The sequence below is a fragment of the Podarcis vaucheri genome (assembly GCF_965113315.1).
Source record: "Podarcis vaucheri genome assembly, chromosome: 13".
NCBI classification, from domain to species: Eukaryota; Metazoa; Chordata; class Lepidosauria; order Squamata; family Lacertidae; genus Podarcis; species Podarcis vaucheri.
The window spans coordinates 34,734,979-34,761,944 of record NC_138751.1 but is presented as its reverse complement, the minus strand read 5'-3'; the positions used below and the strand labels follow the sequence as shown (position 1 = coordinate 34,761,944).

Below are 26,966 nucleotides of genomic sequence, written 5' to 3'. Positions count from 1 at the left end.
AGAAATAGATTTACTAAACTGGCAACAAAGCTTTTACATCTGGATAGAGTGGAGAAGTGTCTCTAAAATATTTGCTTTGTGGCTTGCAGGCACCTCATCCCTACTTAGAAGCAATTGTCATGTAATGTGTTGTAGGAGAGCAGATTCAAGCACTTATGCCATGCAAAATTTTTGGCATTCCAAGCTTTTGCACAGATGTTTGGTTAAATATATACATTTAACTTTTCCACATGCCTGTGGTGATACCCAACTCTAAGGTTATTGTTTATCAGGGCCGTAGACAAATGGATATTTAAGAACAAAGTGAAGTGGTTTATTTCCCCCCTGTCAGCTGCTGGGAATACACCTCCTATCCAAAATTGGGCCCTGAACTCACATCTTACAAGTTGATGGCATGTGTAGCAAAGTATAGCAATGGTGGAGACAGTCTCTCTTCTCTTACAGTGCAACCCTATCCATACATATTCAGAAGTAGTTCCCGTTGAGTTCAATGGGACTCTCAGGGATGTGTGTCTAGGACTGCACACTTCCAAAAGCAAGAGGCAGAGAAAAGGATGCAGATAATCGCATAAGAATTTATGTTTGCTCCCGATTTCTGCCTTCTTCCTGTACCCGAGTCAAATAACAGAATGGATCTTCCAGAGGTACTAATGGCGGGATGAGGAGTTTAAGCCCATATTATGTTGCTTAAAACTGTTTTAATTCGGAAATAGGAGGGGACTTTTTATTTTTTAAAAAAAGTACCCGGCCACAGGCACTAGAAGCAAACATAAAACAGGACCTCGATACCACCAACCTGAGCACTTTAAAATGCCTTTTAGTTCAACGGGAGAGATTTAGGCACCTGCTTCATTCCATCAATAAAACCAACGGGACTTAAACTGTAATCCTATCAATACCAACCTGTGAGTAAGCCCCACTGAACAAAGTGCGAGTCATGTATGAGACTGCACTGCATAGTGATCTTAACTTTGGCTGTAGGATGCCATAGGTGTCTGTCTGTCTCGCTCTTTCTACACTCCCACCCACCCACATAATGTTCATTATTATATCTCTCTTTGCGCAACGAGGCATCATTTCATGGTGCAAGAGTGGTTGCTGAATTGTCTTGAGTTTGTTCCACTGTAATCTGGATTAAAACACCAAAGAAAAATACCGCTCCTATTCTTCTTGATTTAAAAATAATAGAAGCTGGCGGGTTTACGATTGTTTAAAACAACTGGTTTTAAAAAGCAGTTTCGCTGTTTTAACTATAAGGTCCTTCTCTCTCTCTCTCTCTCTCTCTCTCTCTCTCTCTCTCTCTCTCTCTCTCTCTCTCCTACCAGAAGAGAAAAGGAGAGGGATTAAAATCTGTGAAAGGATTTTAATTAAGAAAATTAAATGAAAAGGGGGCACAAATGAGTTGTCTTGAGGGGCGGGGGGAGAGGGCGCGAGCAGGAAGCAAAGCAAAGCTATTCTAAACGATTAAATCGCCATTTTAACAGTGTAATGGGGTTTGCATACTGAAAGAAGGGGGGGAACGGTCCTTATAGCTCATCAATAATTCATAGGAACTCGGGATCATTCCCAGGTCAGCAGACAGAGAGGTAAAGAGCAGCATCTATATAGGAGAACCAGCTCTTCTTCTCCCCCACCCCACCCCCGCCTCCCTGCCCCAAATCAAAATGCAATGGGCGACTCTTCCTCAAGTACTTGGGGGGAGAGTCTCATTTTAAGGCTCATGTTTTAGTGGTCTTTCACAACCATCCACGCCTTCTGTAAGCTCTCCTTCCAAATTGCCACAATTCGGAACCGCATTCGGTTTGTTGAAATTAAAACAAAGCAAAAAAACCTAAACGCCACAACTGCAATTAAGAACAAACGAACGAGCACCTATTCTGGTTTGACTAAGTATATGCAGATAAGAACATAGTCGAGAAGATGGGTGGCAAGGCCTGGACAGGATCTAATCTCAAACATGGTTTTCTGGGCAGCACCTGGCAAGCCGCTGTCACTCAGCGTTAGTCTCCCTCCAGTCTGTAGAAAGGAGAACAACGATGATAGCCTGGGATGTTTGTTGAAAAGGTGAGAAGTGAGAAATACTTTGCGGGGGGGGGGAGTGTTAAGGGGAGAATATATAGCCTGCTAGGTGACATGGAGAAGCAAGTTTTCGTAGGTGTTTTACCCGCACACGCCTTGTTAGAAGAGGAAACGAATATCACCACTTTCCTGACTGCTTCAAACACGCTTCAGAATATTCATGGGAGCTATTCCCAAGCAAATAGAGGTGGTAGAGCTGATTCCAAATAGTACTTGAGTTTGCTTGTTTTCTTCTTCCCTCCTCCTCTATTTTTCCTTACCATTGTAAACCGCTTTGACTGCATTGGCGTTGCTATACAAATGTGTTGGTTGGTTGGTTGGTTGGTTGGTTGGTGCTTGGTTGGACGGACAAAAGAAAGAAGACTGGGGTATCGTTTATATGAGATTATATATTTATTACTCCCTAATAAATCATTTGACCTATAGAAACACGTTGCCGGCTTGGTTTCTGGGGGATGAAGGTTTGATCAGATGACATGATAGTACCAACATCTGTTAACAGGGTAATTGGTCAGCACGTGCATATTCTTCATCCAAAGGTCATAGCCCTCTGTTCCTTCCACACATGAAATAAACGTTAACTTTGAAGATGACAGTTTTGATTTGTGTCTCATAAGAAATCAACAGCTCCTGAGCAGTTTTAATGCTCTTTCCCAAGTATATCACTTCGTCTCACAGCCCCAAATTTATCCATATATATGTGTGAGGGGTGGGTGCCTTAAAGGAATTTAGAAGATCTTCCTTCCATGATTCTGTCCTTCCTTTCTTGGGCTGCTTTATTTAAAACAACAGCAGTGCAATTGAGAATGAAATGTTCATTCTGCTTTGCTAGATCGGGGGAGGCAATTACATTACAAAAAGGGCGCGACTCTTGGGTGCTTCCCCACGGTTGTCCTACTCAGAGTAGACCCACAAAAATCAGTGGACTTGAGTAATTTAAGTGTTTATCCTGAGTGTGGCTCAATCCACCTCAAAATATTGCATATCATGAAGAGGGTTCTTGCATGTTCCGTGGTTGCCCCCAGAACCTAAGCCCAAGTGAAACTCAATGGGAATGCCTCGCAACTAAGCGTAGGATTGCGACCTAAACCAGTTCAGCTCTGGACTCTAAAGGGCCCCAATTCCGCAAGTTTTTATTTCGGGTTGTTGTTGTTCCTGGCTGGGGTGCAAACTAACACTACCTGATCTTTTGGGATTTATTAAAACACGGTTTAATGAGGGTCCTGCTGCTGTTTCGCAGATGGAGGCAAAAAAAGGACAAACTTCCCTTAAAATAAACTCTGCGAAGTATTATATCGGTGTGCGAAAGAGGGGGGTGGGGTGGCGAGATTGGAATGGGGGGGGGCGGAAATCTCAAAAGCTTGTAACAACTCAGTATAACCAGCAGAGCCCGCTTCAGACCAATCCACCGCAGCTATCCAGGGTCACTTCCTGAGCCTTTCTGGCGAGCTCTTTGAAGAAGTCTTCATTTATCCCCCTGGAAGCTTCGCCAAAATGCACGGCGAACCACGCCCTCCCCACTGCGGGGTGGGGGGAGCCGCGAGCCACCTTCTGCAACCGCGCAGCTCCCCAGCACTAAAACGGCGAAAACAGGGGGCTCAACTATTGCGGCGGGTAGCCCTCAAGTTGGCAAATAAAAGAAAAACTGGTTCTCAAGGCGTCGAGCCCAGCTGTCCTTTTCTTCGCGTTCTCTCCCCACCCCCACCCCCCAGCACGCAGCACCCTTTTAAAGTGTGGTTTGGGAGGAGAGGGTGGATATAGGGATTGGAGGTGGGTTGCAAACGCTGAGTGAAATGAGGGGAAAACGAAAGAAAGAAAGAAAGAAAGAAAGAAAGAAAGAAAGAAAGAAAGAAAGAAAGAAAGAAAGAAAGAAAGAAAGAAAGAAAGTCTGCGCAGGTTCTGAAGACTAGGAGAGGTGAATATGGTCGTTGGTAGATTGGATAGAACGCCATTATAGCTCCGAGGGGTCAAAAAGGCGAGGGTCAAAAGTTTAGGCGGTGCGAGACCGGGTCTTGTGTTTGAGGCTGATAGACTGGATGTCAGCGCTAAAGAGGAGAGGGAGGGGGGAGGGGAGGGGGAAGGGTGATGGTGTAGCGTGGGGGGGGGGGAGGGGAAGAGACATTGCTTGTTTACTGGCTAGAGATGAGAGAATACGATCTCGAGGTAAGAGTTAGGAAGTGGAGAGAGAGGCGACTCAAAATGTTACAGAGCTGTTGTCTATGAAAGGGGGACAAGGTGGAGCTGGGAGGCTGGGGGCAGGCAGGTTAGCTGGGATGATGAGGTAGTAGTATTTTGAGCTTGGTGTTGGAGGTGCCTTGGGTCGATCTCTCTCTCCTTCTAACTAACGACTGTACTGAACAGTTTGGACTCAGTGCCGCAGGCAGTTCTTCCTGGGTAAGGGCCATTAGAGTCAATGGGCACTACGCAGGATCGGGGCAGTGCTTACATTCATTCACCACAATGGCGTTTGCGCGTAAGAGCTTCCTGCTGGATCACAACCTTCTAGTCGGCGCAGATTTAGAACACACACGTTTGTTCTTTTGAAAAGTTTCTTTTTCTGTACAAGCTCTTTAACTGCTGTGATCATCTATGTATACTATAAATTAAAGAGCTATAATATATTAATTCAATAACGTGGATTATTATTATTATTATTATTATTATTCCAACTCTATGATTCTATGATTCTATGATTATTATTATTATTAAAACATAATAAATCCTTGCTACACAGCGAACATTTATAATGTAATATTTTAATTAAAATAATCTTTGTAATCTTCCACACATCCCCATGGGGAAAATAATCACTGAACCAAAGTTGGAGGGGTGTTCCCAGGGTAAAGATGTATGCTTTTCTGAAATCAAATAACTATAAAAATACGTATCACGTCATTAAAATGAATAATAAACAAAGGAATTGGAAACAATATAGGATGTGTCAAAGAATGCTTCTAAAAGATTTTATCATAAACTCCAAGCTGTAGGGAATTTAGGGAGAGTCCAGCATCCATTTCCCATATGCAAACAAACCCTGTTGATTTTTTTTTTAAAAAAACTACCTCGGTTTTGCTCAGCGCCCATTCATTTCGGTCTTGCGAAGGATAAATTTCAGCCTTAATCCTCTAGTAATATAGGATGTGAAGCATCCCGGAAGTTCTCCTATGCAACTTCCTGTTGGGGTGTTCTGTAAAGTTTTACAGATTAACTATCAGGGATTAATGGGTTAAGAACTATGACTTTGTCTTTTAGGGAATTAATTGCTGTAGAGACTTTGCCTCTTAAAACTGGAAAGCAGTACTAACACTGTCTTAAAATAAATTGTCGGATACTATCTTAACCTTGGATCTCCCACAATACTGATGGGTTCTGAGCTTGCTTATTGTCAAGGCATTTGGAATCTGGGTTTTGTTTCACTTTATTATATTCATTTTCTTTAGATAATCATACACTGTCCTTCAACGTCAGAGTATTCGAAGAGAGACTATTCCATATTCCCGAATATGATTAATAACATTTAATACGTTTACTTTTCCTTCTGATAAAAAGCGCCTTTTGTTTAGTCGATTGCAAATCATCTCACATTTAGGAGGGATTGTCCACTTGCTTCAGGATCCTCTTAAATTAAGAAGATAACTGAAGTTAAGAGTCTTAACGGTGTCTTCACAGAGGCTTAGCAGTGCAGTGGTAATTAACCGTTTTCTGCTCATTAATACATTGCTCGGTCAAACGGCTGAGAGGAATCGAATATTCGATTGGCTGGCAGATTTAATTTCTAAAACTCTGTTGCAAGAGTGTTAGGGCATGCACCTCCTCTGAATTGATGCGTGTGTGCTTGGGGATCATTCCTCATCCGAATTACTGGCGCAGAATATATTCGGCAACAATAAAGAACGAACCAGGCCGGATTAAAGTCGACAGTAAAATAAATAAATAAATCATTTTAATTTCGAATGAAGGGGTTGATCTCAGCAGTTAGGATAATGGTACAGTTGGAAGGAAAATTTATGAAACCATTCTAAGTACACACAGGCAGACCGCAGAAGCACCTGAGCTCCTGTTCTTCCTTTCTTATAACTCTCCTGTTCAACATTTAGCGGATTAAATTGAATTTAGCGTCAGTTCCCCCCGCCTCGTTGCACGATGTAGGTGGAAAGGAGCGATTCACTGCAGAACCTCCATGAATCAGATCCACGTAGCTGGCTACCAGCTAATTTATTTGTGCGCAGATCCTAAACACGTTGACGATCAAAAGCAAGCCCCACTGAAAACAGTGAGATTCGTTTGCAATAAAGCCTGTTCAGGATCTGGGATATAAAGTCCTGTTAAAGGTCAAGAAGACCCTATTGTTTTAAGTGTAAATATTTAGAACCAGGGGTGACAAGTTGCTGTCTTACCCTAGTTGCTGCGGCGTAAGTTTCGGACTGAGTCCAAACCCAAGTGGTTAGGATGGAGGTTTAAGCAGAGTTACTGAGTTGTAAATTGGGTTGCCCCTAATTTGGAGTAAGAGGTTTAAGGGGGTTGTGGTCCGCGTATTTAAAGGCACACCCAATCCTAAGCAAGAGGGTATTTCTACATCCAAAATGCATTTCTTGAGAGGTGCGTCACATAGAAATGGCTGGTTTCCATATATCTCCATTCGGATATCTAATCCCAAATTGGTTGAAATGCAAAAGCAAAAAATAATAATATTAGCATTTCAAGGTGTGTATTTGCGTGCGTACTCTCCCATAAAGCAATACAGGTTAATTGTAACGAACTCTTGAGGGTTTTTTTGCTTGGTATTTATGAAAGATCACTGTAAACGGGCTACATTTTAAGCGTAACTTGGGCGATCCATCTCTAGGCTTCTCTAATTACTACAGTTATCTCTGAAGCGCAGTCATCACCGCTCCAGGTTTGCGCAATAACAAGGGAGGGGGAATGTGAGTGGGTAACAACTCCGTTTGTTTTCAGAAGGTTAAAATCATCTCGGCATGAATTTTCATGGCTCACACAAGCACACGCTTCCTTTGCTCCCAGTACAGATCCCCGTGTATCCTACCGTTTAAGAGTCAATTTGCCACCATAGCCCAGCCCTCTATAGGAAGAGCCGTCAGGGATAAAGAATCCGAGAGAACAAGGGGATAAGCTGCTATTGGACGAGCTTTAAAACCCGTTCGTGGCGAAAATGAGAGCGAGAGGTTATTTCTACAAGTCCGCCCCCCCCACAAGACAATCCATGTAATGAGTTATTAATAGAAATAATTTAATGCCAATTGACTTTTCGATAGACTTCTCATGGCATGCCTCTGTAACGTGCAGCAGGTAACCTGCTCTGCAGCACACCGTGTGTGTGTGTGTGTGTGTGTGTGTGTACCTGTAGAATAGATGGTGAACAATACATACATCGAACAATAGGCAGCTACGGGCCTGGAAAGCTCAAGCCTTCACAATCCATTACATTCTTGAAGCTAGACCTTTGATGAGTTAGGGTAACACCTCTGGTGGCTTCAAAGGTAGAGTTTCTTTCCAACAAATTTCCTTCCGGAATTACTTTAACTGGGAGAAGTGAGGGGGAATATATTACATAAGCGTAGGTGACATTCAACCGCAGCTTTGCTCGTGATGGGAAAAGGCACAGAGTTTTCAGTATATGTACAGTACTTCTTTCCCTCCCTTTGAATCCCCGTATCATTTCTCTGTATTGTGTTTTATTCAGTGGTCGTTGTTTCTTTTCCTCTTTTTCGGGGGGGGGGATAGATCCTATTCATGTGTGAGGAAAGTGTGTTTAAGTTTTAATTTGGAATGAAAAAAGTTTTGGTCCCGAAGCCAAAAAAAGGGGGGGGCACATCAGCTAAATAATAATTTATGCATGTGTTTATTGAATGCATATCTAGATGCACGCATAAACAGGCTCAAGTGACGTGCACATATTCGTAAATTCATCTGTCTATCTATCTGCACGCGCGCGCATATGTCCTCGCACATTTCTCTTTTGCATAAGCATCTACTGGCCAAAGAGCAACTTACAAAGAGACTGGGGAAAAAAGTCGCAGGCGCTACAGAGAGGAAAGCCTGCATTAAAATTCCTTGCCGTGGCATTTCCCCCACCCCTCCAAAGTAATGACCTGGGTAAAATTCAATATGACCGAGAGAACTATGCAAGCGTATTATAGAAAATGCAAGAGGGAGAGCCCCGGAGTGGGGTGAAACTCAGGTCAGCGCGTCTAACAAATATTAAAATGTTGGAGGCGCTGGGGACACGCCTAGCTGTTTAACAAAGACTGACAAAGTATGGAGATTAATACGAAAACTTGCGGGTATCCGAACCGAAAACGCTCAGTTAGGCCTACGGCTCCCTGCAAGCTGGTAGCCAGCTATTCCTTAGGCTTTAAAAGGCAATCGCAGTGGGAGGGGGAGGAAAGGAAAAGGAAGAGATTTCCTATCGTGGAAAAAAAATAATCTTTGACATGGAGGAAGGAGAGATACGACGGAAGGATCCAGTTCTCCGGTTGGTGTTTCGGATTCTTTTTATTGTGGTTGTGGCTGGACAGCTTGGGAAAGGCTGCGGCGTTTTGTATCCTGTCTTGCACGGGATGGTTATTTTTAACTGCGCGAACAAGGGGCGGGGGGTTGTAAACGCTTCAGTTTTTGTACCTTGGGGGAACTGTGTGGCGAGGGGAGGTATAGGAGTCGAAGGAGAAGACCTCCAGGCTTTTTTTGCTCTCAATCCAGAGAAGGGTGCTGTGATTGCAAAATAAAGAGGCTCGATCCCTAACGCATTTCCTCGGAAGTAAGTCTATCCGTAGTAAACTGGAGCTGATCTGCTAGGTCAACGTGCAGAAAAGCAGCCTTGAACGCTGAGGCAGGCTCAGCAGTTACCTAGATGGGGGTCCTGAAAGTAATATAGAGGGGAGAGGGAAGTTCTCCTGCGCAAGCTCTCCCCCCCCCCCATTGCGAAGAACGGGATTCACGCGGGGATCATACCCAAGGTAGCCAGAAGATAACAGTTCTTAGTAGTAAAATAATATTGGCATATATTGGCAGGTGCTTTGAGTTTGGTGTTGTGCGGTCATGGGGGGGAACGCGACACACACATTACTGGGACGCCCGAGTAGCGTCCGAAAGGTGTGCACCCTCTGTGGCAAACAATTACCCAGTCGTCCTTTCCTATCTTTTTAAACTTTATTGTAGTATGCAAACAATGTATTGTGGGTCCCATCTGCCTGGAAACTCTGTCGTTTTAGGGCTTCATTAACTTGCCTCTTTGAAATGCAGAGAACGCCTGAGCTAAATCTGTCTTTGCAAACTTCCGAAAAGTTGAGACGGTTTTATTAGAGCAATTGAGAGTGGCCAAAACAAAACACGGATGGTTGGGAGGGTGGGGGGAGGTGTATCTTTTGATTTGGGGACAGCAGGGTGTTGTCCATGCCTCTGTGTGTGCGTGGTGCGCGGGGGGGGGGACTTTTGGAGAGGGTGGAAAGAATCGAACATTTCTGCTAGACGCTAGGGGTGCTGGTGATACTAGGATGAAACCCCCCTTTGTCTATTTGCGCAAGGCATTCTAAAAAAGTGGCGGTGGCGCTTTAAATAAAAAAAAAAAGATAGAGATATATATAAATAAATAAATAAAAGAGTAGGCCTAGCTATTCGTTTTCCCGAAAAATCCATGTCTTGAGACAAGACTGGATGGAATACAGATGAAACAGGAGAGGGCGGGGGAAATGAAAAATGGAAGCGATCAAGGTCAGGAGAAAGAGGAGAGCGGATGTCTCAAAGGTGTATAACTGGTATACCTTTGTGTCTGGTAGGCTTCGTGGAAGGAAAGTTCTTTCTCTTTCTCTCCGCGCACTGGAGTTGGCCTGCAACTCTGCAAAAGTGCCCTCAGTTCTAAATTTGGTAATGATTCCCACTGAAACAAATTATTCCGAGTATGGTGCGCTTTCAAGTCGGACTTGTCTCTGTTCTTAGTAGACAAATCTGCAGCTGAGATCCCGGATTTCCTGTGTTGTCGCCCGACAATATATTAGCCCCACTAAAACAACCGGGGCAGTTATGGGTTCCCCCCGCCCGACCGGGGTGGCGCACTTTACAAATAGGTTGCGACATATTAGTTGAATTAGACGGTGCACCTGGTGAAATTCATGGAAGGTGGGGGTGGTTGAATACCGGGGACCTCGTTACTGACTTGAAAGCAAGCCCTATTGAAATCAGCAGCTCTTACTTCCACGTAAATACGTTCAGGTTCGGGATGCCCGTGTTGGAAAAATGATGCCTTCAGTGTTGGAGGGTGGGCTCGCACGGACCATTACCTGGAAGTTGGAGATTTGGATTCCAGTGGCATGGCCTCTCAAGGGTATAGGCTTAATATGGCATTATGAATTAAAACACAAACGCCTTGTCTGTTATCTAACCAGCATCTGCTGTTGTAGGAAGCGGGTGTAGAGACATGAATTAACGCACCCTTCTTGCCACGGGTTTGGTTGTTTGGGGGAGGAAGGAGGACAACAAGAATGTGGCTGCTTTGACTTTTTCCAAACTATTTTTTTACTCATGTGGGAGGCTGGACTCGAAACACGTGCGTTTCTTCCTCCTTCGCTCCCCGGCTAAACGGTTTAAAACAGTAATACCAATAACCTCTTGCCTATGGTAGTATATTCGATACATAGGAGAAACGAACTGTCCTCACTAATAGGGCCATAATCTATTGCTGTGCTCTGATACAGTTTCATCCAGCGTGAAGACACCTCATAGGTAGTCCAGTGCCAACTGCTGAGTAAATAATGAACAAACTGTTCTACCTGACGAAGAATTATGTGTAACCCGAAGGATTCCCTATTCCTACGCTAAAATAATATTGGGACCGCTTCCTTTCTTTTAATTTTTTAAAAACCGCAACACGAATTCCAACGCGTCTCATTTTTCCAGACCAGCAGCCTTAACAGCTATCTACATAAAACCGCGCTGCTCCCGACTTCCTGCCGCAAAAGGTTCATTACTTACACAAACTGCATATTTTATTGCTTTATATCCCCCTTTTTTCGGAAATGAAATCCCTTTGATCCTCCCCCATTCCTCTTCCCTGGGGTGAAAAGGGATGGAATTGCCCTATGTGTGTTGGGGGAGAGCCACACCCTGTTTTCCTGTTTATATTTGTATTTGTTTTAAGATCTCCCTCCCTACAATAAAATAATATACGTGCCTACTCAGAGTTAAGCTCCATTGCGTTCAGTGGGACTTACCCCTGGGTAAATGTGTGTTAGACAACCAAATTATCGGAATAAGCCTAATGTTATTACTTATTACAACGAAATCGCGTGAACAGGGTCGTTTTAGTTCTAATTAAACGATAAATCTCACTGAAGTGGATTGGGAGTGACTTTGTTTCTGCTTAGATCCTCCAACAGACTTTCCTTCTTTCCTTCCTTCCCTCCCAACTTTTCTGGACTACCTTTCTGCAACAGTATTCCTTCTGCGGAGGAAGAAGCAACAGTGGATTACGCGACAGAGTTGGGCTAACAGGCACGCGATTTTGCGACGCGTGTTGCAAGCAAATATTTCCAGACATACCTTCCTCCTGAAAAACGGATTATTTGTTTTTTATTTTATTTTATTTCGCCCACCTTTCCTCTTCGCTGTAAGCCAAAACGGAAGACTTCTAGCCAAACTCAAAGGAGAATCTCTCTCTCTGTCTTCTGTATGTACCCTGTAGATCCGAATTTGTGTAAAAGAAGCTGCGTCACAAATTCGCATCTAGGGGAATATGTAGTTGACACAAACGCTACGGAACGCATCCCTCAAGACGAAGAAGGAGGAAAAGAAAGGGAGGAAAAAAGGCGAAGCAAATCGTAAAAAGACTTTCCCTTCAAGGACTATTCCGTGTTGGTGGTGTGTTGTTTTAATGCCAGTGGGTCCCCCCGCCCCGCCCCCATCTTTTAAGCATCCAGACAGGTTGATTCAAATTATCGGGTATCTTCTGCGGAACAGGAAATTCGCAGGGAGAGAACAGAACAGTTCTTCCCTTCTATGTTCATATGCTTGCAGAAATTGTTCTAGAACCATTCATTTCTGTAAATAGGGCTGAGAGAAAACAAGTCTCTAAGGATTACCTGTTTGGTGCCATCTGTGCGCAGGCGCCACTCAGCACTCAGAAGAGACAGGTCCCTGCCCCGAGGGCTTCCAAAAGGGGTGGATACATTGCGTCTTAATGAAAATGGACATTTAGGAGATAGACAGGAAAATTCAGGGTATGTTCCCTTACTTCAGTACTACTTTAAAAAGCTATTTATGCAACTGGATATTTTTTTTTATCCATCGTATTGTAGACTAACCCTAACTCTTCCTGCTCCTCTGTCTCCATACTTTTTAAAATATATTTTCTCCTCCTGGGCGGGGTAGGGGGAGAACCAGTCTAAACCAGAACCTGTCTTTTAAGGGGTTGGGTAACCCGAATTAGTTAATGGCGTTTCTATCGATCTCAAACGAGCTCTATCTATCTTTGCCACCGGCCGGGCTCTATCACCAAAATTTAGGCAGGAGCTAGAAGATTAATGCATCATAAACCGAGGAGAATAATTCCTTTCTTCCCAGTCTCCTAGTTGTTCAGACTACATGTGTTGTTATTTTGCTTTTTCACTTCGAGGCAAACTCTGCCATGGGGAACCGTGTGTGTACACTCTCACATGCACGCTCGCCAGTATCGACAGTGATTTTAATTCAGTCAATGCACCGGGTGGGGGCACTTGGATTTTGTGGTGCCTTCTTGGCTATGGAATGATAGATTTCTTCGGGATATGAAATTATATAAATCCTGATATTTAAAAAGTAAATAATGATAACTGTTCCGCAATGCTGAGTCCCGCCTAGGTTCCTGAGTGCATTTATATGTAAAGTTAAGTCCAATTTACTTTAAAACAACCTGCTTCCAAGTTGACTATGTGCTAGCAACGGAAAGGCTAAAAGCGTCCTCCCCCCTCCTTCCCCCCTTCTTGATTATTTCCTTATCCGGGAATCCCAGGCAAACCTCTCCATTGGTTCCTGGGGGTCACATGGACATCTAACTTTGTTCAGTTGACGGCAAAAGTAGGAGGGCTCTTCGAAACAGGAAAACGAGTGAGAAGGGGAGGGGAAGGAAGGGAGAAGGGGGAAGGGGAGGGGGCCCCGAAAGAAATAGGAATAAATTTTAGTATATTTTTTTGGGGTGTGCGTGTGTGTGAGTGAGCGGGAGTGTGCGTGCCGGCGCGCGCGCCCCCTTTTGCAATTCCAAAATTAATGGCCATGAGTTCGTTCTTGATCAACTCCAACTATGTGGACCCCAAATTCCCACCATGCGAAGAATATTCCCAGCACGATTACCTTCCCAGTCATTCTCCGGAATATTTCGGCGGCCAGAGGCGAGAGGAGAACTCTTTTCAACCCGAGGCGTTGTACCCAGCGCGGTCCGCCTGTAACCAACCATCCTATCCTCCATGTCAGGGCTCTGGGCACCCGGCACCGGTCCTGTCTCCCAGGAGCCAGCGTGTCCATGCTCCAGCTGGACTTCAAAACCATCTCTCCGAATCAAACCACACTTGCGAATCCATCACGCCAAGCCCACCGCCATCCTGTAGCCAAAACTCTCTCAACCAAAGCCCGTCCTCTTGCAAAGAACCGGTAGTTTATCCTTGGATGAAGAAGGTTCATGTTAGCACGGGTAAGTGAACCTTAAAGTGCCGTTCGCTTTATACTAACCTGCACCTCAAAGTCTTGTTGGGAAGAAGAAGAGAGAGAGAGAGAGAAAAGCTTATTGCCCCCGTTGTAAAAGAACCATTCCCCTTGGAGATTTATGGTCTCCCTGTTTGCAGAGCGCTATAATTACATCCTCCATAAATTTTTATTGCTCTTCTTGGCCAACTGCCTTTGAAGTCCCTGTTAACATCCTCCTCCAGTTTCTTTCTTTCCTTCTTTCCCTTCCTTCCTCCCCCCCCCACCCCCGTCCTTTATTCTTTTCTTCCTTTCCTTCCACTGGAGAACGTTCCCCAGGAAAAGTTTGAAGGAGGTACGGGGTCTTTTATTTTCATTGTCGGCTTAAATTGTATTGAAGTAGAGAGTTTCAGCAAACTTCTACTTTGCCTTTCTCCAAGGCTGGGGGTTGGGGGGGGTGTTTGTTTTAAGATGGTCCCTTCAGAGCAACGTTTCAGAGAAGGATGTCTCGTGGGTTTCAATGGGAATGACTTCCCAGAGGGGAAAAAGAAGGTTGCTTGTCTTACGATCGAGGGGTTTGTTTGTCTTACATGTGGGGCAAACTTTATAGAACTTTGAGGTGCACAGGCAACTCCTTCGTACACGTGCAGGAGCCTTAGGCAGCTCGCTAGCTCGATCCTCAAGACGCTTAAGTCGGTGTATTTTAATTTATGCCTATTTAGCGACAGCGATTTGACTGTATTTAGTTCAACCCAAGCATTAAGGCTAAACTGAACTGCAGAGCAAGTTGTAGATCTATTTCGCACTCAAGACTCTGATGCATTATTAGGGTTCTGATACGCATATATGCATTCGGCCTTCCTTCTGTCTCTTCACATTTAGTTACCCAAAGGCTAGTAACACTCAGAGGCTGTAAAACGGAGTGCAGGGCTGTTACGTGATGTTAGGGTTCATAGCTGAATGCAACCCCCTCCTCGTCTCGCTATCACTCTCGTCCTTTCTCACCTAACACTGTGATCTATCCTCTGGAGTAACCACAATGATTCCAATGGGATTACTCTACACTGCCGTTTAAGCTTGGAGGACTTAGGCGACCTCTGGACCAGGAGAACAGCCTGGCTTTTAATAGATTGGTGGTTGTTTGGTTTTTTAAAAAGAGCTGTGTAAGGCTTAACATAGATGCAGCGAAGCAGGAAGGTAGACGCGAAGATTTAGGCAGTGAATGGGGTGCATTGGGAGACACTGGGTGGGAGGAAAGGTCAGACAGGGAGACACTCGTTCAAGCGATCAGAATCAACCTTGTGTAACCCTCAAAGTTCTAAAAGTAAACTCTGGATACACCCAGAGGAATGGCTGGCATTCGGGCAGTCCAATCCTATACCTCTTTACCCAGAGGTAAGCCCCGCTGAGCTCCCCTCCTGTGTGGATTGATATTAGAGACTTACAGTCCCACTGAGTTCGATGGGACTCATTCCTACGATCGTTTAGATGGGAGCAAACACGGTTAAGCTTCGTGGGACTTCCTTCCCACGGGTCTCCTTTCCGAGTAGGAGGTAAAGATCCAGGCTCTTAGAGCGTCGCTGGGGGAGGGGTGTGGTTTGGGGGACTTGTTTTGTAAAGGGCTGTGGCGTCTTCCAGGAGCCTTTTTTCCAAGAGAAGCTCGTGGTTTCTGTTTCGTTTTAAAGGGGCAGAAGAAGAGTAACGCTCCCCACCATCTCCTTCCCCCCCAACCCTGCTCCCCTCCCTGTTCCTGCTCTCTTTCTCTCTCCCCTGCCCCACTCCTCCTTTTGTGTTTCTACATTCAGTCAACCCCAACTACGCGGGAGGGGAGCCGAAGCGTTCCAGAACAGCATATACCAGGCAGCAAGTCTTGGAGCTGGAGAAGGAATTCCACTACAACCGCTACCTCACCCGGAGGCGGAGGGTGGAAATCGCCCACTCGCTTTGCCTGTCCGAGCGCCAGATCAAGATATGGTTTCAAAACAGGAGGATGAAATGGAAAAAAGACCACAAGTTGCCCAATACTAAGATCCGTTCCAATTCTGCAGCCAGCCTCTCGGCGCAAGGCGCGGGAGGAGGTGCCCAGGACCGAACCAATGGACCAACCCCAAACCCCACCGCCACCCCGACCACCGCCACCCTATAACTGGCCTTTGAGCGTGGCCGCCCGCGAGTGTGTGTGTGTGCGTGCGTGCGTACGTGTGTGTGTGCAGATCTGTGTGCTTAAGAACTGATGTGTGAAAGGGAGGGAGGCCTGGTAGTTTTCCTGTTCCTGAGGGAGAAACATGGGGGCGTATGGGGGGAGGGGACAAGGGGGTGGGTGAACTGGGACCACTATTTATACGTGGGGAGAAGAAACAAAGAAGGATGAGAGGGTTGGGGGTTTTTTTGCGGGGGAGGGGGGGATTAGTTCTTTGGCCGGAAAGCAGGGTTGCCGTGTTTGGGGGGGTAGCTCCTCTGTTCTATAGGAGATGGGGTTTTCAGATTTGGCTAAGATGGATCCCTTTTTCATCCTTAATCAAGCCAAACTCGGGCCCATTTGTCATGTTTACTCTCGCGTACAAACGAAGGACCTTATGCCAACCATTAGCGCGACAGCTAGAGTCGTCTTTAATAAATGAGGCCCGGTTTCACCTAAGGAGAACTGGACTCTCTCTCTCTCTCTCTCTCTCTCTCTCTCTCTCTCTCTCTCTCTCTCTCTCTCTTCTCCCCCCTTTCGAACACCCGCTTCTTCCACCCTACCCACCCCACTAGCCAGAAACCCCAGTTCAAACCCAGCCATTTACCCACAAGGCGACAGAAAAGTGTTGTTGGCATCTGCTAAACACAGCTCTAGATAGGAGAGGGATTGGAAAGGGGAAAATAGAATTCTCACAGCCCTCTAAGGACTTTACTGGATGATAAATATTGTAATATTCCAAGTAAGGAAAGGCATCACGCGGCGGCTGCGGCGGGGTGGGGGCGCGGTGAGAATCGGGGAAGGACACAAAATAAAAAAAGAGGAAGAAGCAATGTAATTTAAAGGCGGCAGGGAAGTACTTCAGGTTAATTATCTAACCTGGAAGACCTGGAAAGCGGAGAAGGGCAGTGCATTTCAGTCTATAAACTTGATTATAGCATAAGGCCATCTGGGTTCCAGCAGCCATGAAAATGGAACGGGGGGGGGGTGGTTCCTTTGTAAATAAGGATGCGCCTTCGCTGCCTTCGCTTCAGTTTTTGAAATGAATGTGAAGATAAAGATGAATTTTCAGGAAATTCCCCAGAGAAGTAAGGCGTGAGGAAAGGAATATGGGTATTCTCTGCTCTCGCTTTCTCTCTCTGTCCCCCCCCCCCTTTCCATCTCTCTCTCTCTCTCTTGTCCCCCCCCCCCATTCTCTTCTCTCACCCTTCTCTCTCCTATACTGTATATGACATTCCGAAATGGTGTGATTCCAGAGAACTTGAGGGAGGGGGGATAGAACACTCCCCTCCTTTCGTTCTGTATAATTACCTCTTGTTGTTTTGTGTGATACCCATAAGAACATGTATATAGCAGCAGCCACGGTGGAAAAACAACAACAACCCCGAAATAAAGCATTTATGGTGAATACGGTTGTCCGTGTCTTTCAGGGTATCTGAAATAGTCGCGACACTATTCCTTTGTTCTGATACTTTTGCAGACCCCTTTTCGATTCGACCAGGTTTTTATTGTTGTCAGTTTCCAAGCCTGCACTCTTCTAATGGAAACAAAAGATGTTTGACCATAGGGTATATCCTCCTTAACTACAGCTAAGCCTTATATGAGGTGATTTATTTCCTCTAAGCATGCATTAATGTGGTTACATTTTGCTTTCCAAACTGGTTCGAACTAAAATAGTAGTCTGATCGTTAAATTTCTACCTGGATGTTGAGACTATAAAGCAGCAGTGTGTTTTCCAAGAGATGTTTCTTCTCTGTCTTTTATTTTCTCCTCCCCCCCCGTCCCGAGAAAAGCTACCTTCTTCAAGGTATTTAATACATTTAATGACCATAATTTTTGCACAGATGTTTCTCGGTGTTTGCAGGTTTGCTGTGTATTTTTATATTACAAAGGAGCCAGCCGCTGCAATAGCTCAAACTCTGACAAGCAAATAGATAATCAAGAAGACAAATGACTTCTTTTGTGCTCCATAGCTCTTGTATTAATTTTCATTTTCTTTCTCATACAAAGTATCGAAAATACTGTTTAGGACGAAATAGAATTCCAGTTCTAAGTTACAAATTTTGCGTGTGTGTGTGTGTGTGTGTGTGTGTGTGTGTTTGGAGACGGATTAGAGACCATGCAAAGAAAACAGTAATTTTCTCTTTTAAAATCCCTACTCCTGTCCCTAATACGGTCTTAACACGGTTTGTACCTTGGGGCAGAATCCAGCGGGATGTTCTCCTGCAAACGCTCCATTGCAATGGAGGTCGTATTCATTTCAGTGGAGCGTGTGCAGGAGAAGCTCCTGCTGGGTCTTGCTTTGAGCAGTGCGCAGGAAGTAATTTCCACATGAAGGTTAAAATACTCCAGGAACCTTCCCTTAGGCCACTTGCTATCCATTACTCAAATCGTGTGTTAAGTTACTGCTTTATTGTACTATCAGAACATATATCTCGATGGGGTTGATACCGATGGCCCAATCCGCCATGCTCACTGTGAACTTAATTTTAATGCATGTGCATAACCTCCTCTTCCACATAAGATGGCAGACTCTTTCTATGGGAGTCAGTGCAAAAAATAAACAGACAAAAACAACCTTATTGATTTTCACACCACCTCGGATTCACAACCCCTTTTACTGTGGAACAACTCCTTAAAGCCATGAGAGTGATTGTAGAGCAAATGGCTTGTTGTGGACAAGCAACCACTGGCCACAATCCACTCCTCACCTAATCCAGGATTGTTTTACGATAGGGCTACTGCAGAATGAATCCAAGGCAGCCAACACTGGTGTGATCTGAGCTTCTTTACTTGAAAGTACTATAAATTGAAATGAATGGGGTTAACTTTCGAGTACAGTACTGCGATGCTTGCAGGATGTCCTCGGACAACAGCGGCCTTGCAACGCAGCACCTAAGAACTTGGTGCCAATAATTTTTTTAGTACCTTCGGTTGGTTTCTGGTCCATATTCACCTTACAGCAGACCTTAGTGGGTCGATACTTGAGGACACCATGTGAATTAAGCCCTTAGGCATTTTGCTGTTGTTTCTTATGATGCACGAAAGCTACCTCCTAGCTATGAGAACTTGAGGGACACTTGCGAGTAAAAAAAGAAGGGTGTTGTTGCACGTGTATTTCCCTAATCTATGCCAGGATTTTATTTATTTTTACGCGGAAATAAGTTTGATTTTTAGGAAGCTGGAGACAGTATCCCTCTCCCAATGGCTACGTTTCCATTGATTTCAGTGGTGCTGGGGGGCATGTCTCTTGCGCTTTTCAGGGTTACTTCAAGGCATTCCCTCTCTCACATACCCCAAACAAAACTTTTAAAAGCATATGCTGGTAAGAATGTAGCTTCTATAGAGCCAAATCAAAGCTGGAGAGGGTGAATAGGATTTGGGGTGGAGATTTCTATAGGCCCTAAAAGTTCACAAGCATTGTAAGCAGACAGAAGCTGAGAAAAATGTGAGAATTATACCGAAAAAATCATTAATCATTTCTTTTATTCAAATACTTATCCTTTTCCTATTGTTATTCAACAGCAAACCTCCGCAGACCTTCTGTTGGGAAAAAAAGAGTACCCAGGAGCCTTGAATCTTTCAAGATATCTTCAAGAGAAAATATATATCTATATATTAATATATATAGATATATATATATACACACACACCTCTCTCTATATATACATATTCAAACACACAGACACTTGAACTTTTTTTTTTACTTTTTACTTTTGTAAAATGGAAGACTCTACTTCAGATATGAACACCACCTTTAACCGCCTGGAGAAAAGATGTGGGAAGCTAAAAAGGTAAAAAAACAACCCCAAACATTCTGTGTGTGGTTTTTTTAAAGGCTCGGCTTGTTCTTTTGAAATTATATATTGCTTCGCTTTTAAGGATGGAGGGGGCGGGGACAACATCAAATGCCTTCTGCTCTTAAAAACGTGCCCTGGGAAGCCCGCTTCTATGCAGCACGTTTACTCGAAGTAAATCCCACTGAATTGAATGGTCTTACTCCCAAGTAAGTGTCCATAGGGCTGCAACCTTAGATGAGTTTGCAGCCTTAAGAGGAAGCCCTTCCTGGTGGTGGTGGTGGTGGTTTTAAAAGAAACAACACATGGAGTTATAAAGGCGGGGAAAGAAAGAAAGAAAGAAAGAAAGAAAGAAAGAAAGAAAGAAAGAAAGAAAGAAAGAAGAGAAAAGACTGCTAATAAGAGATGTTTTAAAGGAATTTTAATGGTTTGATTTTTAAATGTGTTTTTAACATCTGGGCTTTTGTGAAGAATGCTTGTTTATTTTCTAATGACAATGTGGGTGAGGGGGGCAGGAGACTGGGTACTAGAATAAAATAGGTGCCTGTTCTAAAAGGGCGTCCTGCCTTTATTTTTCCGTGGGTTTGGAGTAGCTGGGAACCCTCACACTGTTGTTCTAGAACTCTTTATGCCAGGGGATGTTGTAAGGATAATGCAATGTCACATATTCCATAACTGCAGATAATACAGAGGAGGCGTGGCTACTTAATTTTTGATTTTAAAATATTGCCTTTGGTATTCATGCGCGGGTTTTTGAAGGTTCGCCAGCAGAGGTGTGAGTGAAGAGGTTGTCTGAGCGTCCGTCCATGATCTATCCATCTGCATTTCAAGGTGGGGGGGGGGAAAGGTTTATATTAGAAGAAATGGAGTTAAGATCTGACCCTGGCGAGCTGCGGAGTGAGGATGGAGTTCATCCAAGGGACACGTTTTCTAAGCGATTAGCCTGGTATTGCAGCTACAGAATGACCCCTCAAAACCCCTTGACCTTTTCAAGACTGGACATTGTGCTCGGTGGCATTGCTCTCACGGAAACAGGGGCGGGCTAAAGCAAACTCCGGAGGCAAACGTGAAAACGAGAGCAATGCAGAGAGCCAACCAACCTCTGCTTTCCTTAGTCTATCGGTTTTCCTTTTGTGTGTGTGGGCGCCTGGCTTTTTTCTCCTCCTCCAGTCCAGTCCGATTATCTTGTCGGAGGCTATGGCTTTTTGTTGTTGCTCATTCCCTAGCTTTCTTTAGGGCTCACAGTCCAGCAGGTAGTTCTCCTGCGCAATCCTCCTTGAAATGAATGGGAGATGGCCTAAATTTTGGCCGGTTTGATGGATTGGCTTTGAGGCTGCAACCCCATACACGCCTAACCTGAGAGTTGGTCCCCTTTGACTTGCTTCTGAGTAGGCATGCATAGGATTGCATTGTCATCGTGCAGTCCCCCATACTTTTGGTCTATTGGGTTTTCGTTTTAGATAGGTGAAATCCCTGTGTGGCAAAGTACAGTGACTATTATTATTTTTATCACAGTCTTCATCAGTGGTGGCTGTTGTGGTAGTAGGAGCTTAGCCACCTTTTCCTGCTTTTACACCTTCTTCTGCCCTGGAAGAACAATGAGCAGTACGCTGATATACGTGGTGTTCAGATTAATTTCTGAGTCCCTGGTGCCTAGATTTGCTGGGTGACTCTAGGGTGACACCCAGATTTGCTGAAAAAGGGAACCTGCATGCGCACCATAGAGCTACATTTGTGTAAAGCATGCACACACAAATAATTATGCATTTGTTAAGGGTTCTGGGAACTGCGACTTTGTGAGTGGAAAACTACAGTTCCCATGATTCTTTGGGGGAAGTCATGTGATTTAAATGTGATTTATATGTGTGCCATGCATGCAATGGAAAGGTGGGGTGACCAGGCCATGAATTCGGCACCCCATCTTGTTTCTCATCTTCACCCCCTTCCTCACATTCTTTCTACCTTTTATTCAAGTCAAGCTAATGTCATAACAGCAGTTAGCAACGCTCACTGGTCGATGGGTTCAAAGGCTCTAAGAAAAAGCAAGGAGCCCTTTACAAAAGGTGTCGTTGATGGGTTCCTTGATAAACAAGTTTATTTATTGGGCTGGAGGAAAGCACCTTAAGGCTGTAATTCTACATACCACTTACCTGGGAGTAAATCCCATTTAGTTCAATGGGGCTTGCTTCTGAGAAGACATGCATAAACTCGCACTGTTATTCTATTAAAATGGCTGCCTTGACCTTCTTTTGTCTTCCTTTAGGTATTAGGCTTCTCTCTCCACCCCCCCTTCCCCCTGATAAATTTCAAGCGTTTATTGTAATGATTTTCTAGAGATCTTAGATCACCATACATTGTGGAATATTCAGACCCACTAGACTTCTTCAAAAGGAAAATGCAGTGTTATGATGACGTTTTCTTTACAGCGACTTGGAGATGACCCTGACTTTACATGGAAATGAAATTTTGTGCTCAGGAGCGACTTTTCCTTCATGTTACCCTGTTGTAAATATATCAGAAGACCCATTTATACCACCCCACCTGCAGCCTTCTATAAGGTTGAGTGAGGACATGAACCACAAAGTGGTCCAGAGGCTGAATATTTCCCCCCAGATGTGGACATTTCATCTTCATCTCCAGCTCACTTAAAACCTGAGTACTGGCATTTAGATCTGTTTAAAGTGAAGCCAGTGGCACAAACTGGGCCTCAATCTACTCTAAGTGGTTTGTGGACCCGTCTGTCCAGGCTCACCATAAGGAGATCTCTGTCACCCTTTGCAAAATGTTTACTTTTGGTTGTGCAGTTGGACTGTTATTTAAATCTCAACCACCAAGGGTGCTGGGTGGTGGCTGTTGTAGCAAGATCCCACCCTAAAGGTCCCAGGTTTCCGTAGGCAAAGCAGTATAGGTGCTAAACACTGCAATGAGGTCTCCATCCTAATAGGGCAAGGTGGCCAGCTATTTCCTGAGCTCTCCATCCCAGACTAGTTATATATATATTTAATATATTATTTTGGTGGATGGTAAAAGGAAGAACTATTGGTGTTAGACAACTGCATAAGGAGAGCTTAGGGGAGCAGAAGGTCTACTGTGAGATATAGAACATGGCATTTGTTTGTATGTACAGTATGTATGTAGGTATCTGCTTCTTTCTGGTGGCTCATCTTCTTTGTACTGGCGCAACATAGATTTGTATTTAAAAACAAACGCGCACAGCAGTGCACGTGTGAAAACGCCACCTGCAGTTGTGTGGTCTGAAAGCAACTGCACCTACTGGCTGCCCTGTATCCTTCTTTAAAAAGAGGTTTTCCCTAGTCGCAGATGGGCTGAGCCTGTGATTTATTTATTTAGTGGTGAGGCCAAGGCAGTCTGCACATGCTCTGAGACTCTCTCTCTTCCCCCCTTCTTTATTCTACACATGGTTATTTCTTCGTATTATTTCCACTATTATCAGTGCATGTACATATAAACCCTGTCTTTATCTCCTTATCTCCCTTTTCTTCTCTCCGTGTGTTCCTTTGTCTACACACAAGTTGCACGCACGCGGGTGCGCGGGCGCAAACACCCTCCCACAAACCGGATCTATGTTACAACCCTTCTACCTTTCCCTTTGGAAACGTCCCTTTCAATGACAGAGAAAGAGGCGTGGATCTTAGTTGGCCAGGGGAGCGGAGTTTGGGAGCTTTCTCAGTTTGATCGGTAGCACCCTGGCAGATTTATGATCCCCAATAAAACCGGCGTGTTTAAATTCGTAAATCAATCTGCCTTTCCCACTATATAAACGTTCATTTTATCTTGAGAGAGAGAGAAAAACCCCGCTCGGTTTCTCGCACCTACCAGGGCGAGAAGAGGCGCTTCCTTTCCTTTGAACTACAGAAGACAGAAACATCTTTTAAAATCAAAGTTGTTCTTTTTTAACAAAAAAAGGGGGGAGGGAAGGAGGGGGAAGCAGACGGATTTTTGTTTCCTTTGCAACCCAAGGATTATAGACATGTTTTCTTTTCTGCTCACTTTTCTTCTTCTTAAGAAATATATATTTTTATAAATATCACTTTGCCTCTCTTTTAATGTCTCCGAGCAATCCGCGAGGTTTTAAAAAAATCGAAATCTTATTCTGGCTCTCTCTCCATTTTTATCTCCTCTGTAATTTTTTTTTTAAATCAGTTGTTTAAGTGGGCCAAAAAAGCCCAACTTATTATTATTATTATTCAGCAAGGTCTCCTCACGGCAGTGAACACTTGCAGTCAAACCCTCTTCTTTCCCTTCGCTGGCTTCGAACCATTTTAAGATTTCTCCCAAACTCTTTTCTTCTGCGATAGCAGGCCCCACTGATGGCAGTGGGATTTCCTCCCAGTATTTAGAATGGGATGCAGCTGAAAAATCAGTGGGATTTGCCGGGGAGTTATGTTAGAGCAAAACCAACGAGCCCTTTCTTGGAAGTACGTTCGAACGAAAGTCAGAATGACTTGCAATGTTCCCATCGAACAAACCCATTGATTCGCTTGGCAAAAGGGTCCCGACTGATTTATCCTGGAAGATCGCAGCTTTTACTTGTAAGCAAAGGCGTTTGGGATCGAACCGCGTTTGTTTTCTGCCGTTACGCTTCCACCCCAGAATACTGCGATTAAGATTTGGGGTGGGAAACATTAGCCGTGCTGAGAATTCTGCATTTTTGGATCTGATTATTATTTTTTCACACACACAAAATACACCTGGCTTCTTTTTTCTCCTTTTTTAAAAAAGAAAAGCTTTGCATCCGTATCTTCGGTTTCATGCAGTTAACGCTACATCTGTTACTAGGGTCTGAACAAACCTACCCACCACAATCCTTTTGTTCTACAAACCCCACGGTCAGAAAGACCTGGAAATAAATGTTGTCGATCTCTCATTTATTCCTATCTAAAATGTTTTGCTCCTGCGCATAATTGATGTGAGGTTTATACTTGTCGAAAGCGTTCAGAATAGAAAAGAGATCCCAGTTGTCGAAATGCCATCAATATGTGCATCTCTCTCTCTCTCTCTCTCTCTCTCTCTCTCTCTCTCTCTCTCTCTCTCTCTCCCTTTCTCTGAGAGAAAGGCAAGCTTTCAGCTCCTAGCCCAGCCCGACCACCTCCATCCAACCCACCACTGCCATTGTTTGATTTGATGTTACCGTCTGTTTAAGACGCTGCCTCACAGGCCCTTTTCAGTTCTATTGTTTAGTGGAGGGATGCCGGTGTTTCTTTATTACCTGAAAAAGTAAATGCGCGTGAGCACTCTTTTCTGCAAATGCCATAGCTGCACGCACTCCTCACCTATTCGCCCTTTTACTTCCCACTTCTACATGTTTTTTAAAAAAATGATTGTTTGGATACGTTTGCACAAGCGCGTGCTACTATGCTTTGCATTCTTATTGTCTGGTGCAAGTCAGAGCGTTCCTTACCCAGCGTCTTCAGATTAAAGGAGGCTCTATAGCTCTTCGCTTCCATCACCAATACCAACATCCCGGCAGCTCATCTTAAACTCTAAATCTGTCTCGCAGTTTCTATTAGAATGATTCTTATCGTTGTGGTGGTGGTCCTCGGGCCCTTTGCACTAAACAGAGCCAATAACCCCAAAGCTACCAAGCATGTTTACCATAGTCCCATATATGTATAAAGAAAGGTGGAGGAAGAGAATTTAATAGACTGAAAAGGCTAAAGAGATGGAATGGGTGGGCCAGAAGAAAGATGCTGGGGTTGGGGGTGGGGTGGGGGTGGGAAATGAACAAGGAAGCAAGGAAGGAGCCACCTGGAAAGATGACGCTACCCAATATTTTACAGAATGACTGTAATCTCTCTAAATAATCTGAATGGAAGAAAGTTACCCACTCCGATATAATATCTGTACATGCATCGCTCCTACTGCTTAAACATATGGATATATATATTTGTTTGTAACACGTGGTTTCATAATGTTATGCTCCCCACACACATTTAAGTGTGTTTGTCTGTGTATATACTGAATATGTACACATGCATGCACAAGACTGAGTGTGTGTAAAACATGAGAGCTTGTGTGATGCGACATATGTGCTCTCTCTCTCTCTGTATATGTGTGTGTATATATATATACACACACATATGAGCACACACGGTCCTGATGTTCCAGCGGAAGGTCACAACGGCCCTCATTGTGCATAGGAAACAGAGAGAAAGAGAAAGATAACCCCCTACCCCACGCTCCCCAAGTCACGTGATTCATTAAATAATTAATGCAGAGGTTGCAGAATAGATATGTATTCGTCAGGAAAATCGCAGACATGGTCTCCTTGTGTCTGACGTGAAATTCAACTGTCCTTAAAAAAAAAAAGCGCTCTCTCTCTCATGCACAGACACACATACACACACACACACACTCTCTCTCTCATAAGCCTATGGGGGGGAGAGAGAAAGAGGGAAAGAGAGTGTGTGTGCAAGAGTATCTGAGAGAGAGAGAGAGAGAGAGAGAGAGAGAGAGAGAGAGAGAGAGAGAGACTGAGTGAGAGAGAGACTGAGTGAGAGAGAGACTGAGTGAGAGAGGGCTGCAATAAAACATTTCTCAGGAAGCAAGAAACCACGCCGAGGGCTGGACTTATTGTAAGTAGCGGGAGATCCCGTCTTGCCTCCCAGTCTGTATGTCCATGTAAATTTATTGTTTGTTATTAATGTTATTGTCGTAAAATGTGACAAATAGCCATCTTCATTTTCTCCCATTTCTCTTCACCCCGTGGTGGTGTGTATATTTATACCCATCCAGGCATTCCATATATATATATTCACACACACACACACTTTTCTCTTTTTCTCTCCTCAAACCGTTTCTCTCTCTCTCTCTCTCTCTCTCTCTCTCTCTCTCTCTCTCTCCTTCTCTCCTTCTCCCCCCCCCTTGATTTATTACAATAAACATGTCAGCCCCAGCAGCAGCAACAGACCTTCTCCCATTGTATGTGTGTGCGTCTTTGGGAGAGAGAGTTGTGTTGTTTATGGCACCGTCCGAGATAAATCATTTCTCAAACGAAAATGATGTGTGATCTTTCAGAACTCTCTCTCTCTCTCTCTCTCTCTCTCTCTCTCTCTCTCTCTCTCTCCCTCTCTCCCTAGAGTTGATTATTTCAGACGATTTACTGTAATTGATCAAAACCTAATGTGAAAACTGTATAGCTGGGGGTCTTAAATTAAAGCATCTGTGATTACCAATTAAGGAGAGATTTGTATAAATTTTGGGCAATCCTGGAACCAGAAAAACGT

The 26,966-nt window shown here is 44.3% G+C and overlaps 2 protein-coding genes across 7 annotated transcripts in view; both read left to right on the top strand.

Moving 5' to 3' along the window:
* The window catches only part of HOXB3 (homeobox B3), an 88,317-nt gene that overhangs the window by 26,226 nt on the left and 35,125 nt on the right, over positions 1–26,966 (top strand). For 3 of the 6 annotated variants that reach the window (XM_082197345.1, XM_082197339.1, XM_082197342.1), the window contains exon 2: positions 19,448–19,716. The gene's annotated coding sequence lies outside the window, so the exon portion shown is untranslated. Of the gene's footprint in view, positions 1–8,355; positions 8,573–16,157; positions 19,717–26,281; positions 26,316–26,966 lie in introns of those variants that run through there. The other 3 variants (XM_082197341.1, XM_082197340.1, XM_082197344.1) reach the window with 3 other exon arrangements.
* On the top strand, positions 13,244–16,053 carry HOXB4 (homeobox B4). The gene is made up of 2 exons (XM_082197403.1): positions 13,244–13,753; positions 15,549–16,053. Exons 1-2 carry the CDS (start codon positions 13,333–13,335, stop codon positions 15,887–15,889), a joined length of 762 nt encoding a protein of 253 aa, XP_082053529.1. The 5' UTR covers positions 13,244–13,332; the 3' UTR covers positions 15,890–16,053.

Coding starts and splice junctions, on each gene's coding strand:
- HOXB4 (XM_082197403.1), top strand. CDS start 13,333: ATGGCCATGAGTTCGTTCTTGATCAACTCCAACTATGTGGACCCCAAA. Junction 13,754..15,548: donor GAAGGTTCATGTTAGCACGG/GTAAGTGAACCT, acceptor TTCTACATTCAG/TCAACCCCAACTACGCGGGA.